General features: G+C 62.1%; 4 protein-coding genes across 4 annotated transcripts; 2 read left to right on the top strand and 2 right to left on the bottom strand.

Moving 5' to 3' along the window:
• Nucleotides 1-97: 97 nt before the first annotated feature.
• Nucleotides 98-2399, bottom strand: LOC62_06G008487 (uncharacterized protein). The gene is made up of 2 exons (XM_062775024.1): nt 1897-2399; nt 98-1401 (listed from the first exon to the last, which is right to left on the bottom strand). The coding sequence occupies exons 1-2, from the start codon at nt 1948-1950 to the stop codon at nt 469-471; spliced, it is 987 nt and encodes a 328-aa protein (XP_062631008.1). The 5' UTR covers nt 1951-2399; the 3' UTR covers nt 98-468.
• A 1201-nt stretch (nt 2400-3600) lies between these two features.
• SHB17 (Sedoheptulose 1,7-bisphosphatase) lies at nt 3601-4948 on the top strand. The gene is made up of 8 exons (XM_062775023.1): nt 3601-3693; nt 3781-3804; nt 3851-3858; nt 3895-3982; nt 4020-4233; nt 4361-4601; nt 4714-4756; nt 4809-4948. Exons 1-8 carry the CDS (start codon nt 3642-3644, stop codon nt 4856-4858), a joined length of 720 nt encoding a protein of 239 aa, XP_062631007.1. The 5' UTR covers nt 3601-3641; the 3' UTR covers nt 4859-4948.
• Nucleotides 4949-5654: 706 nt separating this feature from the next.
• ccc2 (Copper-transporting ATPase ccc2) lies at nt 5655-9260 on the top strand. Its single transcript, XM_062775022.1, has 3 exons — nt 5655-6111; nt 6194-6429; nt 6475-9260. Exons 1-3 carry the CDS (start codon nt 5869-5871, stop codon nt 9188-9190), a joined length of 3195 nt encoding a protein of 1064 aa, XP_062631006.1. The 5' UTR covers nt 5655-5868; the 3' UTR covers nt 9191-9260.
• Nucleotides 9261-9280: 20 nt separating this feature from the next.
• On the bottom strand, nt 9281-12174 carry DAPB (putative dipeptidyl-aminopeptidase B). Its single transcript, XM_062775021.1, has 3 exons — nt 11842-12174; nt 9745-11782; nt 9281-9689 (listed from the first exon to the last, which is right to left on the bottom strand). Exons 1-3 carry the CDS (start codon nt 12142-12144, stop codon nt 9331-9333), a joined length of 2700 nt encoding a protein of 899 aa, XP_062631005.1. The 5' UTR covers nt 12145-12174; the 3' UTR covers nt 9281-9330.
• Between the last annotated feature and the right edge of the window lie 82 nt (nt 12175-12256).

The raw sequence follows: 12256 nt of genomic DNA, 5'->3' as shown, positions 1-12256 counted from the left end.
GTTCACAGGCACGCCGCGGTTCGTTCCCAGCGCTGCTGCTTCGTGCTCAATGTGGCGATGTAATCACCTCCATCCCTAATCTCAGGCCCGTTACACCCCCTGCCACTTATTGCCCAAGGCACACATGAGCTCGCGTCATGCAATATGAGTTGTCGATGCTACTGCAACGTGCGACGCGCGCGCTGGCGCACTGGGTCCACGACTCATGCTCCGAGCGCCAGCGCGCCGAGATCTCGGGCCGACGGCCACCGTCGCCCCCACGCGCGCGCCCCGCTCAGATTTATAGAGATTCATTCCACAGCGCCAAGGGTATAGAGCGAAGAAAGAATAAACATCATGAATGCCGGACATCCAATGTCCTTGGGAAAATAAACAGTCCATCAACGGATGATGTAATGGTAGTAGTATTGCGTACTGGTAAGGATACACGTGTGAAGCGCAGAGGCGCCGGCGCCCGAGCTAGACACTTTAGAAGGCCATGGCAAGGGCAAGGAGAGCAGCGGCAAGGGTGCCGACAGCGGGGACACCGACGCGCTGGAGAGCGCCCGAGCCCGAGTTGGCAGCCTGGTTGACACCGGCCTCGCTTGTGATGGCGTTGACAAAGGCGGCGCCGCAGGTGTTGGTGATGGCGTCCCAGAGCTTGTTCTGGCCACCGAGGATGGGCGACTGGGCAAGACCAAGAACGTAGGGCTGCTTCGACTCCCACGAGATGTACGAGACAAAGACCTCACGGGTGCAGGGCGTGCAGAGCTGGGCCTGGGTGAACGAGGGCTGGAGGAAGAGGAAGGGCAGGTTGGTCGACTGGTAGGTGGTGGCGTTGGGGGTGACAATCGACGCAAGCTGGGCAGACTCGGCGCGGCCGGTAAGGTAGCCAGCGGCACGCTTGCCGTAGGTCACAACGTTGCTGAACGACTCAAGCGAAGCCTGGACAAAGTTGGGAACGGCAAGGTGGACCGAGGCGTTGGCGGGGCCGGGGGCAGCCTGGCCCGAGGGGGAGGCGCCACCCGAGGGCGAGGCCTTGCCGCCCTTCTGGATCTCCGAGACACAGTAGTTCTGGGTTCCCGAGTCAATGGCGCAGACGGCACCCTTCAGAGGGGTGAAGACGTAAAGGGCGTCGTAGAGGGCAATGACGTCCTTGTTGCCCGAGGTGAGGTCCGAGTTGCACTGCGAGGCGAACTGGGACAGGAAGTCACGGAGGGTAGAGTCGCAGTTGCTCGACTTGCAGAGGGTAGCAAGAGTCGAGGCGACCTGCGAGGAAGAGGGGGCCGAACCCGAAGAGGGGTTGAACGAGTTGGTGGCAGTCAACAGGGGGTTAACACAGTTCTGGACCGTGGTGTCCGAGTTGAGCTTGTCGAGGAAGGTCTGGCAGCCCGACGAAGCCGACGAAGGGATAAGCGGCGACTGTAGTAAGAGTGGTTAGCCTGTGTTTTTCCATGCATGGGGCAGCGGAGGGACGGACAGCCGAACACAAGGGACAATGCGCGGCGCGCTGGAGGGCAGGAAGTAGTCCAGGAAGAGAGCAGCCCTTTTGGCGTTGAGCCATAGCCGCCCGTCAAGGGGAACCGGGCGGCGGCTGGATCTGTGATGCGCAGCCGACACCATATGCACCCATCGGGCCATGCGGAACGTTTCGAGGGGCCGCTGGGACGAGTGCAACGCATCAAGAGCAGCAGAGGTGCACGACAGCATAGGTCGCGTGCACTCGCCGGTGGTTGATCATCACGCAGCCCCGCCCGCGTCTTCCCGTAAACGCCACGCGTGTGTTGGCCGCAGGAGGCTGACTGGTTGGTCGGCTCCTGACTTGACCCCTTGCCGCTCCATCACTCCGTGACACCCTTCCTGGGGCGACTCCTTGTGTGCATGTCCGTCGTCGTCGGCGTCGACATGTCTACTTACCTGGGCAGCGAGGGCGACCGAGGCAAGGGCGAGGGTGGCGAACGAGTACTTCATTGTTGGTTGAAGGACTGGGTTGGGGGGTGGTAGAAGGTTGTTGTAAATTTAGTGGTGTTTGTTGATCCGCACGTTGACAGTCGAGAGCAGCAGTCGTGTGTTGTGAGGTTGAACCAAAGAATGTGCCGGCAGCTTGCAGCGAGCGTAGGGTCGTGCGGGTTGAAGTAGGCGAGGAGGGGGAGGTCGGGTTGTCGTCGTCGAGACGAAGAGGAGTGATGAGGGGGGTTATGGATAGTAGAGTAGAGGATGTTGTTGGTCAAAAGGAGCGGCGGGGTTGTGTTGGATTGCTGGCTGGGTTTGAGGGATGGAAAAAGGGGACTGTGGTTAGGCGGGTGGGTGTTGGGCAGAGCAGTGGGTGGCCAGCCAGCGGGCGGTGGCAGGTGTGGCGCCGGGGCAGCAGGACAACGGTACAACGGGGGGTGTACGGGGTGTTGGGCCAACAACGTAAAGGGACAAAGGCCAGGTGCCTTGGGACAGGCTGCAGTGGGGGTCCATGCTGCTGCTGCTGCATTGTAACGACGACAAGGGCCTCTCACGCGCGTCTGCTGCCGCCGCCGCGCGTGGCCGACGCGCCGTTGTCTATATTTTTTTGATTGACCCTGAACCCGATCCGGTAAGGGCGCAGTGCACCCTTTTATTTGACGGGCGGCGCGGCAGGCGGGCAGTGCGCGCCGCGTCCCCGCGACCGTCGCCGCCTGCAAACTTTCAGGGTGGCCACCGCCGCCCAGCCAGTCGAGTGACACTGGGGTGTTTGTTTGAACTGACTTTCCTCTTGTATCCTCGCGCGGGACTCGTACGGCGGACCCCAAATGAGCATGCAGGCAGGGGGAGGAGATCGGCCATTCAGCCTGCAGGCTCCAACAAAGCCAGAGACGCATGGGCCTGGCCCTTGTCCCTCGCTGCTAGCTCCCTGCCGAGTAGAAGCAAGCAGCAAGGATCGGATGGATCGGACGGATCCATGCGTTTACCATGCCACCTGCGACCTGGAAACCCGGACTCATTTCGAGGGTGGCTCTAGGAGGACTGGGCGGCGGTGTCTGCTGCTTCTGGAAGTCGGCAGACATGAGTTACATGAGCAAAAGCTTTGACCTCGGCATGTAATGAGCAGCATGGCCGGGCAAGAAGGTTTGCGGCCCCAGACGACATCCCAGATCGTCTCCGCAAGGGCCTCGAGGTGGTTCCAATAAAAGCAGCTTGGCCACAAAGAGGGGGGATGAGGAGGTTGGGGACAATTGAGTCGTGGCGAACAAGGCGAGGGGAAAGCGTGCACTAGCGACGAGGCTGGGCGCGCTACATTCTGCTTGAGCTTACTATTCTTCCAGATGTATATCCAGCAGGCATCACTTGGCGCCTAGCTTTCGTGTCTGCCGACCCGTCAACTGCCAACCTGCCAAGCAGGCGTGACAGGCTTTTTTCTAAAGCGTCTTGCGGTGGTCTAATTGGCCTACTAACCTACCCGCCTTTTGCTGTCCAATCCTAATGCTTCCAGCTCCCAGTCTAATCTCTTCCCTCCCCCCATATGGTGACTGGCAAATGACGTCGTTGGAATCAACTACCGCCGGGGCGGAGTCAGCAGGCACACCCACCCACCCACGCCTCCCCAACCAGTCAGTCTGGTGGTCGCCAACGCAGACATTTCGTCGACATTCGCTACTCATCCTTCCTACTCACATACACAACAACTCACAATAATGGGCGGTGGTGAAAAGAAGCGCATGCCGAGGGTGTACCTCATCCGCCACGGTTAGTAACTGTGTGTGCGGGGTGGGGTGAAGGGGCCGCGGCCGGGGGAGGAAGACTTTTGTGCTGATCCGTCCTCCCTCCATCCAGGCGAGACCGAGTGGTCCATCAACGGTACGTCGAGCTGTGGCGTTGGAGTAATCTCAGCTGACAGACCCAGGCCGCCACGTAAGGTTGCCTCTGCCAGCAGCCAGCTGACCCCAGACCGGCGTGTCCGACATCCCGCTGACGGCCAACGGCGAGCGCGTCATCCAGGAGGCCGGCCCGCGCATCGTCGGCGAGGGCGACGACAGTGGGTTGTATGGAGCTTCGTGCTGCTGACCCATCAGAGCTCATTCACCCCAAGTACCTGCGCCACATCTTCGTGTCGCCCCGCAAGCGTGCCCGCCGCACCTTTGAGCTCATGTTCGGCGACAACCTCCCCGAGGCGTGTGCCGTCGAGACTGTGCCCGAGGTCGCCGAGTGGGACTACGGCAAGTACGAGGGCTGGTTGACCAAGGACATCCGCAAGGACCACCCCGGATGGGAGATCTGGAAGGACGGGTGGGTGTTGGGTTGGGGGTGGTGTCGACGGCGACCATGACGGTGACGATGTCGCACGGTGACGTCGCCCGGCACTACTTCTACTACCTCGGCAGCGCGAGCGCGGCTGGCTGACACGCCGCCACAGCTGCCTGCCAGGCGACACGCCGGGCGAGACACCCGAGCAGATGACGGCGCGCGTCGACGGTGTCATCGCGCGCATCCGCAAGATCCACGCCGAGGCCAAGAACACCTCGCCCAACCCCGACAGCGTGGAGAACGGCGACGTGATCATCTTCTCCCACGGCCACTTTACCCGTGCCTTTATTGCGCGCTGGTGCAACTTCCCCATTGCGGCCGGGTACCACTTTTCGGCGGATCCTGGAGGTGTGAGTGTGGTGTGTGGGCGCGCCGTGAGCTGTGCGCTGGGAGGCACGCTTCCCAGCTTCGCTCGCGCGCACCGACGCCTGCGATCGGACCTTCCGCTGACCTCGCCCTCAGCTCGCGGTGCTCGGTTACCAGCACTTCAACCTCAACGAGCCTTGTGAGTGGTGTCGCCTATAGTGTAGAAATCAAAGTGCTGACCCACTGCCCAGCGCTCCTTGGTCTCAACTGGTACACCGAGGAGCAGCTCAAGGCTCGATAAGCCGGCGGCCCGGCCGGACGGCGGCCGAGCGCGCCTTGCAAAGTAGACGCACGCTCTCCCTTATACACCAATGCAGGTATTGCAGATACAGTTCTGTCTGCATTGCAGATGCCCTCGGCGCGGCCGAACCCAGGGCTCGCAGCCTATCCCAGCTCTTGCAAGCGAGCCATTATCGGGGGAGAGAGCAGCCACCAAAAATCAAACCCCTGCCCCATTTGATGCCGTCAGAGCCATTTACTTATCAGATTAGTTGGGCCTCTGTTGTCCGCTCTGCAGTGCTCGTGTTGCTCCTACTGCACACACGGGACCGAGCGGCGGGGTGCGGGAGCCTGTGACCGTGTGCATCGTGCACGGGTGTGCTATTGTTGTTGTCGAATCGAGGTCTGCGGTGCAGTGGCAGTGGCAGTGGAGCGGTGCTTGTCCACGCAGAACCTAAAGCTGCTGATGCATGGTGTTGTCGTGCTTGTTGTCAAGGTAAGGTTTCCGCCGCCGCAGGCTTTCAGTCGGCCGAAGAATACGGCGACCGTGTGGTGGCCGCTGGTGGATTGGATTGCCGGGCCCAAATTTGAATAGGAAAGACGCAAGGCACATTTGGGTCGACGCGACAGACGGACCAAAGGTGCGGCGACTGACGGGGCACGCTGCGCGGTGGACAGACGAGTGCACCACCTTATTCAGCCTTGCTGCAGTCCAACCCATTCCATTGACACTCGTCGACGACGCCGGTTGTAGTCTTCGAACGTCAACTTGTACCATACTCTCCTCCTCCCCCTCCCACTCCTTCCCCCCCCCCCCCCCCTTCCCCCGCTGGAAACAATCAGCAAGCCAAGAAACACACTCCCCGCCACGATCCTTCCCTCCCTTCTCTCCCCCGCGCCGCGCCCCGCGCACGGCACAATTCATCACTCCCGACCACCGACCTTCCCTCGGTGACACCCACCGACATCTAGTCACCCGGCCGGTTGTCGACTTGCTTCTACTGCACCAACAACAACACCACGGCCACCACCATGGCGACCCGGCCTACAAACCACAGAAGACGCGACTCGTCCGTCTCGGACATGGCGGCGAGCATCATCAGCGGCATCACGTCGCCCATCAGTTCGCTCCTCAAGCTTCCTGGCAGTCCAAAGGCTCGAGGGTTCGACGTGCACGCCAAGCTCCTCGAGTCGGGCGAGGACGAGCCGCAGTCGTCTGTCTTTCTCGATGACGGCTTCACGAAGCGCGTCGAGCTGACCGTCGGGGGCATGACTGTGAGTTGTCAATGCGGCTGGGTGGCGTCGGCGTGCCGGCCGACGGCCTCGCACACAAGTAACGCAGCTTACACAACCACAGTGCGGTGCTTGTGTTGCTTCGATCGAGGGCCAGCTCTCCGCTCTCGACGGCATCAAGAGCGTCCAGGTCTCGCTGCTCGCTGAGCGCGCCGTGATCGAGTATGACCCCGAGTTCCTCGACGCCAAGGGGCAGAAGTGGACGGACGCCCGTATCGCAGAGGAGATTGAGGACGTCGGTTTCGACGCCGAGGTCGTGGCAAAGAGCGCTATTTTGAGCGTCGAGCTGCTCGTCTATGGGTGAGTGGACAACCGCAGAAGGAGGGCCTCGCGCTGACAGCACAGACTTGACGACGTGTCGCTCGCACCCCAGGTCGTGCGCGAGGTGTCGTCGTGCGCAGGTGTCAGTGACGCAGAGTACGACCCTCCATATGACCGCCTCGCGTTCCTCTACACCCCCCGCCTGACATCGCTCCGTTCAATCGTCGACCATGTCGCCGCAGTGTTCTCCAACTTATCGTTCATCCCGTCCTCGAGCGAGAACGACTCGCAGCTGGCCTCGTTGAAGAAGTACCGCGAAACAGCGCTCTGGAGGCGGACTTTCATCCTCTGTGCCTGCTTCGCCGTGCCCAACTTCATCATCGGCATGATGCACATGTACCTCCCCTTCTTGGGCTGGACCCAGATCAAGCTTTGGACAGGAATCTACCTCGGCAACGTCGTCTGCCTCTTCCTCACCATCCCGGTGCAGTGCTTCCTCGCAAAGTCGTTCTACCAAAAGGCGTACAGCTCTCTCAAGCACGGCTCGGCCACCATGGACGTCCTCGTTGTCCTCGGCACGACCGCCGCGTTCACCTACTCGGTTCTGTCCATGTTCTTCGCCCAGTTCTCGTCCAACCCCGACCACCGCCCCCAGGTCTTCTTCGACACGTCGACCATGCTCATCACGTTTGTCTCGTTGGGCAGGTACATTGAGAACATGGCCAAGGGCAAGACGTCTGCCGCCCTGACAGACCTCATGGCCCTCACTCCTTCATCTGCAACAATCTTTGTCGACCCTACGGACTTTGAGGCTGGCTCCAAGACTCGCAAGATCCCCACCGAGCTCGTCCAGGTCGACGACATTGTGCTCGTTGTTCCTGGAGAGAAGATTGCTGCCGACGGCGTCGTCATCTCGGGATCGTCGGCCGTCGACGAGTCCATGGTCACCGGCGAGTCAATGACCATTGCCAAGGGCGTCGGAGACCAGGTTATTGGCGGTACCGTCAACGGTCTCGGCACCATCACCTTCCGCGTTACCGGTGCTGGCTCGGACACTACTCTGGCCCACATCGTCACCCTTGTCCACGAGGCTCAGACTTCCAAGGCTCCAATCCAGGCCTTTGCTGACCGCATCGCTGGTATCTTCGTGCCCATTGTCATCTCGCTCGCCCTTGCTACGTTCTTCGCGTGGATGGCTGTCGCCATGTTCAAGCACCAACTTCCGTCGGCGTTCAGCGCTCCAGGAGCGTCCAAGTTTGGCGTGTGCCTCAAGCTCTGTATCTCGGTCATCGTCGTCGCCTGCCCCTGTGCCCTTGGTCTCTCGACCCCCACCGCAGTCATGGTCGGCACTGGTGTTGGCGCCCAGAACGGCATCCTTATCAAGGGCGGCAAGGCGCTCGAGGCGTGCCAGGACGTCAAGATTGTCGTCCTCGACAAGACTGGTACTGTTACCACTGGCAAGATGGTCGTGTCCGACGTCAAGTGGGCCCAGGGCAACTCGCCAACGACCGCCTCTGGCCTTACCAGCTCGGAGGCTCTCAGCTTGACCAGCGCCGCCCCTCCCCTCCAGCGCCACGCTGTTCTTTCTCTTATTGCGCTTTCCGAGTCCCGCTCCGAGCACCCGATCGCCGTCGCTGTCGCAGCGTACGGCCGTGAGACGCTGTCCGAGGCTGGCCTGTCCCCTCCCGCTGGCGAGGTCCTGGACTTCGAGTCTGTTCCTGGCGAGGGTATCGAGGCGACCGTTCGCATGCACGGCCGCGAGGAGCGCATCCGCCTCGGCAAGCCCAGCTACATCCTTGCTTCTGGAAACGGAAAGGCCGCGGAGGCCGGCTCCAGTGCCCTCCCCGGTGCGCTGCAACGCTTCGAGTCTGAGCAGAGCAACGACGCCCGCATGGTCGTGTTCGTGTCGATTGTCCGTGACGGCGAGGCGATCCCTGTTCTCTCCCTCGCTCTGGCCGACACGCCAAAGCCTACGTCGACCCAGGCTATTGCTGCCCTCCGTGGCATGGGCGTCCGTGTCGCTCTCCTTAGCGGAGATTCCGAGGCGACCACCTGTGCTGTTGCTCGCGCCGTTGGTATCGATGAGGACGAGGTGTACGCCGGTGTCAGCCCCAAGGGCAAGGCGACGATCGTGCGCGACCTGCAATCCGTGGGCAACGTCGCCATGGTCGGCGATGGCATCAACGACTCGCCAGCTCTCGTTGCCGCATCCCTCGGCATCGCTCTTGGCTCTGGAACTTCGGTCGCCATGGAGGCCGCCGACGTTGTGCTCATGCGAAGCGACCTCCTCGATGTCGTCGCAGCGCTCGACCTCGGCCGGGCAATCTTCTCAAAGATCAAGGCCAACCTCATCTGGGCGTGCTGCTACAACATCTTCATGATTCCTCTGGCGATGGGCATCCTCCTTCCCTGGGGCATCCACCTGCACCCGATGATGGCTGCGCTCGCGATGGCCTTCTCCTCCGTCTCGGTCGTGCTGTCGTCTCTCACGCTCAAGTGGTGGCGCCGGCCACGCAGCTCGGTGCCCCCCGGCGAGCACTACGAGCGCGGTGGCCTCAACCGCGGCATGGCCGAGTTCCGCGCCGCGCGCGTGGCTGCCACCGCGGCGGCCAAGAACATTGCGGCCGACGTCATCAACGGCGCGCGCCGCGTGCCAGCGCTCTCGGACCTCATTGACCGTTCGCCATTGGCACGCCTTGGCAGCTCGCGCCGCAACGTTGTCAACCTCGACGACTACGAGGCCGTGCCGCTTACATCAGAGTCGGAGCCCCCAAGCCGGCCACGCACCTCGATGGTGTAATGTCCAGGCTTGACGTACGTTCAGAAGTAGATCTCATAGTTGGTTCGTTGCATGTATTCCTGCGCATTTTCTTGACTCTTAGGCGGCTAGTGCTGCAATGGTATACATGGGCATCTACGACAAGTCTATCTATCAACGTCCTAGTGCTGCACGTTGCCGCCGTGGCCCCACTTCTCCTGGAGGTATTCGGTCATCCACTCGTACAGCTCGCGGTTAGCGCCGCGGGTCGAAATGCCGTGGTCCGAATCGGTAAAGGTGCGCATGCGCCAGCCGCGCACGCGCTCCTGGGTGAGCTTGTCGACCAGCGACGCCATGTTGGCAAAGTGGACGTTGTCGTCGCCCGTGCCGTGGGCAAGCAGCAGGTCGAGCCCGGCAAAGTTGGTCACGTTGGTCACGGCCGTGCGGTCGTAGCCGTCCTTGTTGGCCTCTGGCGTGTTCATGTAGCGCTCGGTGTAGACCGAGTCGTAGAACCGCCAGTCGGTGACTGGTGCGACGGCCACTGCGGGGGGGTCAGCTGGGCTCGCGGCTCGCGGAGACGGGTCGTTGCCACTCACTACCCAGGTTGAACAGGTCCGACTTCGCCTCGAGCGTCTTGAGCGTCATGAAGCCGCCGTAGCTCCAGCCCCAGATACCCACGCGGCTGCGGTCAATGTACTTGCGCTTGATGAGCTCGCGGGCGGCGGCGATCTGGTCCTCGACCTCTGGCGTGCCAAGGTTGTCGCGGATGGGGTTGCGCAGCTTGCGGCCCTTGAAGCCTGTGCCGCGGCCGTCGATGCGCACAATGATGTACTTTTGCTCGCAGGCCAGGAACGTGTGCCAGTCGCGCCGGAACATGTTGGACACCTTTTGCGAGTACGGCCCGCCGTACACCTCGATCAGGAGGGGGTACTTTTTGCGGCCCGACGTGTCGATGTTGGGCGGCCAGATCTCCTGCACGTTCAGGTCGTTGCCGTTGATCGCAAACGTGGTGCGCGTCTCGATCGGCCGGTGGAACTCGGAGATGGTCGTGTTGAGCTCGGCATTGTCCTCGAGCAAGAGGTCCAGCCCACCCTCACCAACCTGGACGACACGCTGCCATGGGACATGGGGTCCACGGTACGTGAGGCTGTAGTAGCCTGCCTTGGGGGAGAAGCTCACGTCGTAGTAGCCCGGTGCCGACGTGTCCGTGAGCGCGACCGACACGGCTTCGTACGCGACCAGCGAGGTGGTGGTGGGGAGGTTGACGGAGTGGACGTGCCTGTCGATCGACGGGTTGGCAGCAGTGTAGAACACTGTGCCAGTCTCCTCGTGGATGCCGTTGATCTTGGTCACCTCCCACTCGCCCGACGTGATCCAGATCGGCTGCGTCGCGTTGATGGGCATGAACAGCGCAATGTGGTCGAACCCGTCCTTGGGCACAATGTCGAGGTATCCCTCCACTGGCGCCTTGACGGGGAGCGCGTTCTGTCCGTGGTCAATCCAGCCGTCGTCGCCCTCCTCGCCGTCCTTGCCAAGCTTGCGGACGACCTGGCCCTCGGCCTTGCCGCCGGTGAAGACGACAACCTGGCCAACGCGCGCGGCGCGGTCAATCTCCTTGACGATAAGTCCGTCGTCGGCAACCCATGCGACTTCGACGATGATGCGGTCCTTCTGCTCCATCTCACCAGCCCAGTGCAGCACCTGCTTCGAAGCATCCAGCGTAGCCTTGTTCAGGTACGACCGCAACGAGAACGTGTACACCGAAGTAAGCGGGTTCGGGGTTCCGGGCTTGGGGTACCGCATGTCCAGCTCGGTGAGGTACGGGTGGACCGAGAACGCGTCGTCGGTGGGGTTGTAGTACTGGAGCTTGAACTCTTTGACTTCCGTCTCGTTGCTGCGGACAAAGGCGACAGTCTCAGAGTTGGGCGACCACCACAGGGCATAGTTGGTCTGGAACACCTCCTCCTCGTACACCCAGTCCGGGACGCCGTTGAAGACCACAGCCGAGCCGTCGTCGGTGACGCGGATAGGCGTGGGCGTGGACTGGACCAGCTCGGCGTCGGGGACGACGTACAGGTCGTTCTCGTGAACCAACGCCAGCGCGTGGCCCGTCGGCGACCACTTGACGTAGGACACGGCGGGCACGTCGGCCGGCGCCCAGAGCGCAAACGTCTTCTTGGTCGCCAGGCGGTGGACGTAGTAGTTTGCAAAGTACGAGTGGCGCCACTGCTTCTTGGTGTTGGTGCGGAAGAGGACGTACTTGGCGTCGGCGGACAGCCCCCACGCGTCCCAGTGCAGCTTCTCGCCCGTGGCGGGGTCCTTGACATCCTCGGCGGCGACGAGGATCCTCGTCTTGTTCTCAACGCCAATCGTCGACAGCACAATGTTGTTGGTCGCGGGATCGATCTCAGAGTATGTGCCGTCTGCAGCCTCCTTGACCCATGCGAGGCCCTTGAAGTGCGCGTTGAACGTGCCGTTGAACACATGGTCCATAGTGATGTGCCGGTTGCCATTCTTGACCATGTACGACGGGGTAGAGTAGCCCGAGGCAGCGAGGATGCCGATGGCCGCGGCTCCGAGCACGATGAATATCAGCGCCGCGAGGATCTTGCGCGACTTCTTGCGCGGGCGGAGCTGCGAGGCGAGAGTCAGCGAGCGAGCTACCTTCCCCCATCGCAGCACGCCACACGCACCCGCCGAGGCTCGACAGGGAACCCGATACCGTCCTCATCGACGTCGTCGCCGTCCTCGCGCTCAGCCTGCTCGCTATACCGCGCGGCCGAGGCCTTCTCGTCAAACGGGTCCGCGTCCAGCGTGTCGCGGTAGACAATGTCCGAGCCCGAGCCCACGCTGTCGAGCGAGTGTCGGTACGGCGGCGGCGGTGCGCCGCTGCGGGGCGAGCTGCCCGAGGCCGAGGCGTTGGCGTCGGCGCCGCGCTCGGTGAGCTCAAAGCTTGCCCTCTCGTCGGCTGGCAGACGGTCGTACTGCGCCGACATGGTGTGTATAGTGTGCAGTGTAAACGAGCAGCGCTCGTTGCGATGGCCATGTGAATGGGGCAGATGGCCCGAACCTTGTTGCCGCTCGCGGGTCGTCGCGTGCTGCAGCATC

This window comes from Vanrija pseudolonga, chromosome 6 (genome assembly GCF_020906515.1).
Source record: "Vanrija pseudolonga chromosome 6, complete sequence".
Taxonomy (NCBI): domain Eukaryota; kingdom Fungi; phylum Basidiomycota; class Tremellomycetes; order Trichosporonales; family Trichosporonaceae; genus Vanrija; species Vanrija pseudolonga.
This window is presented reverse-complemented; position numbering and strand designations above follow the sequence as displayed.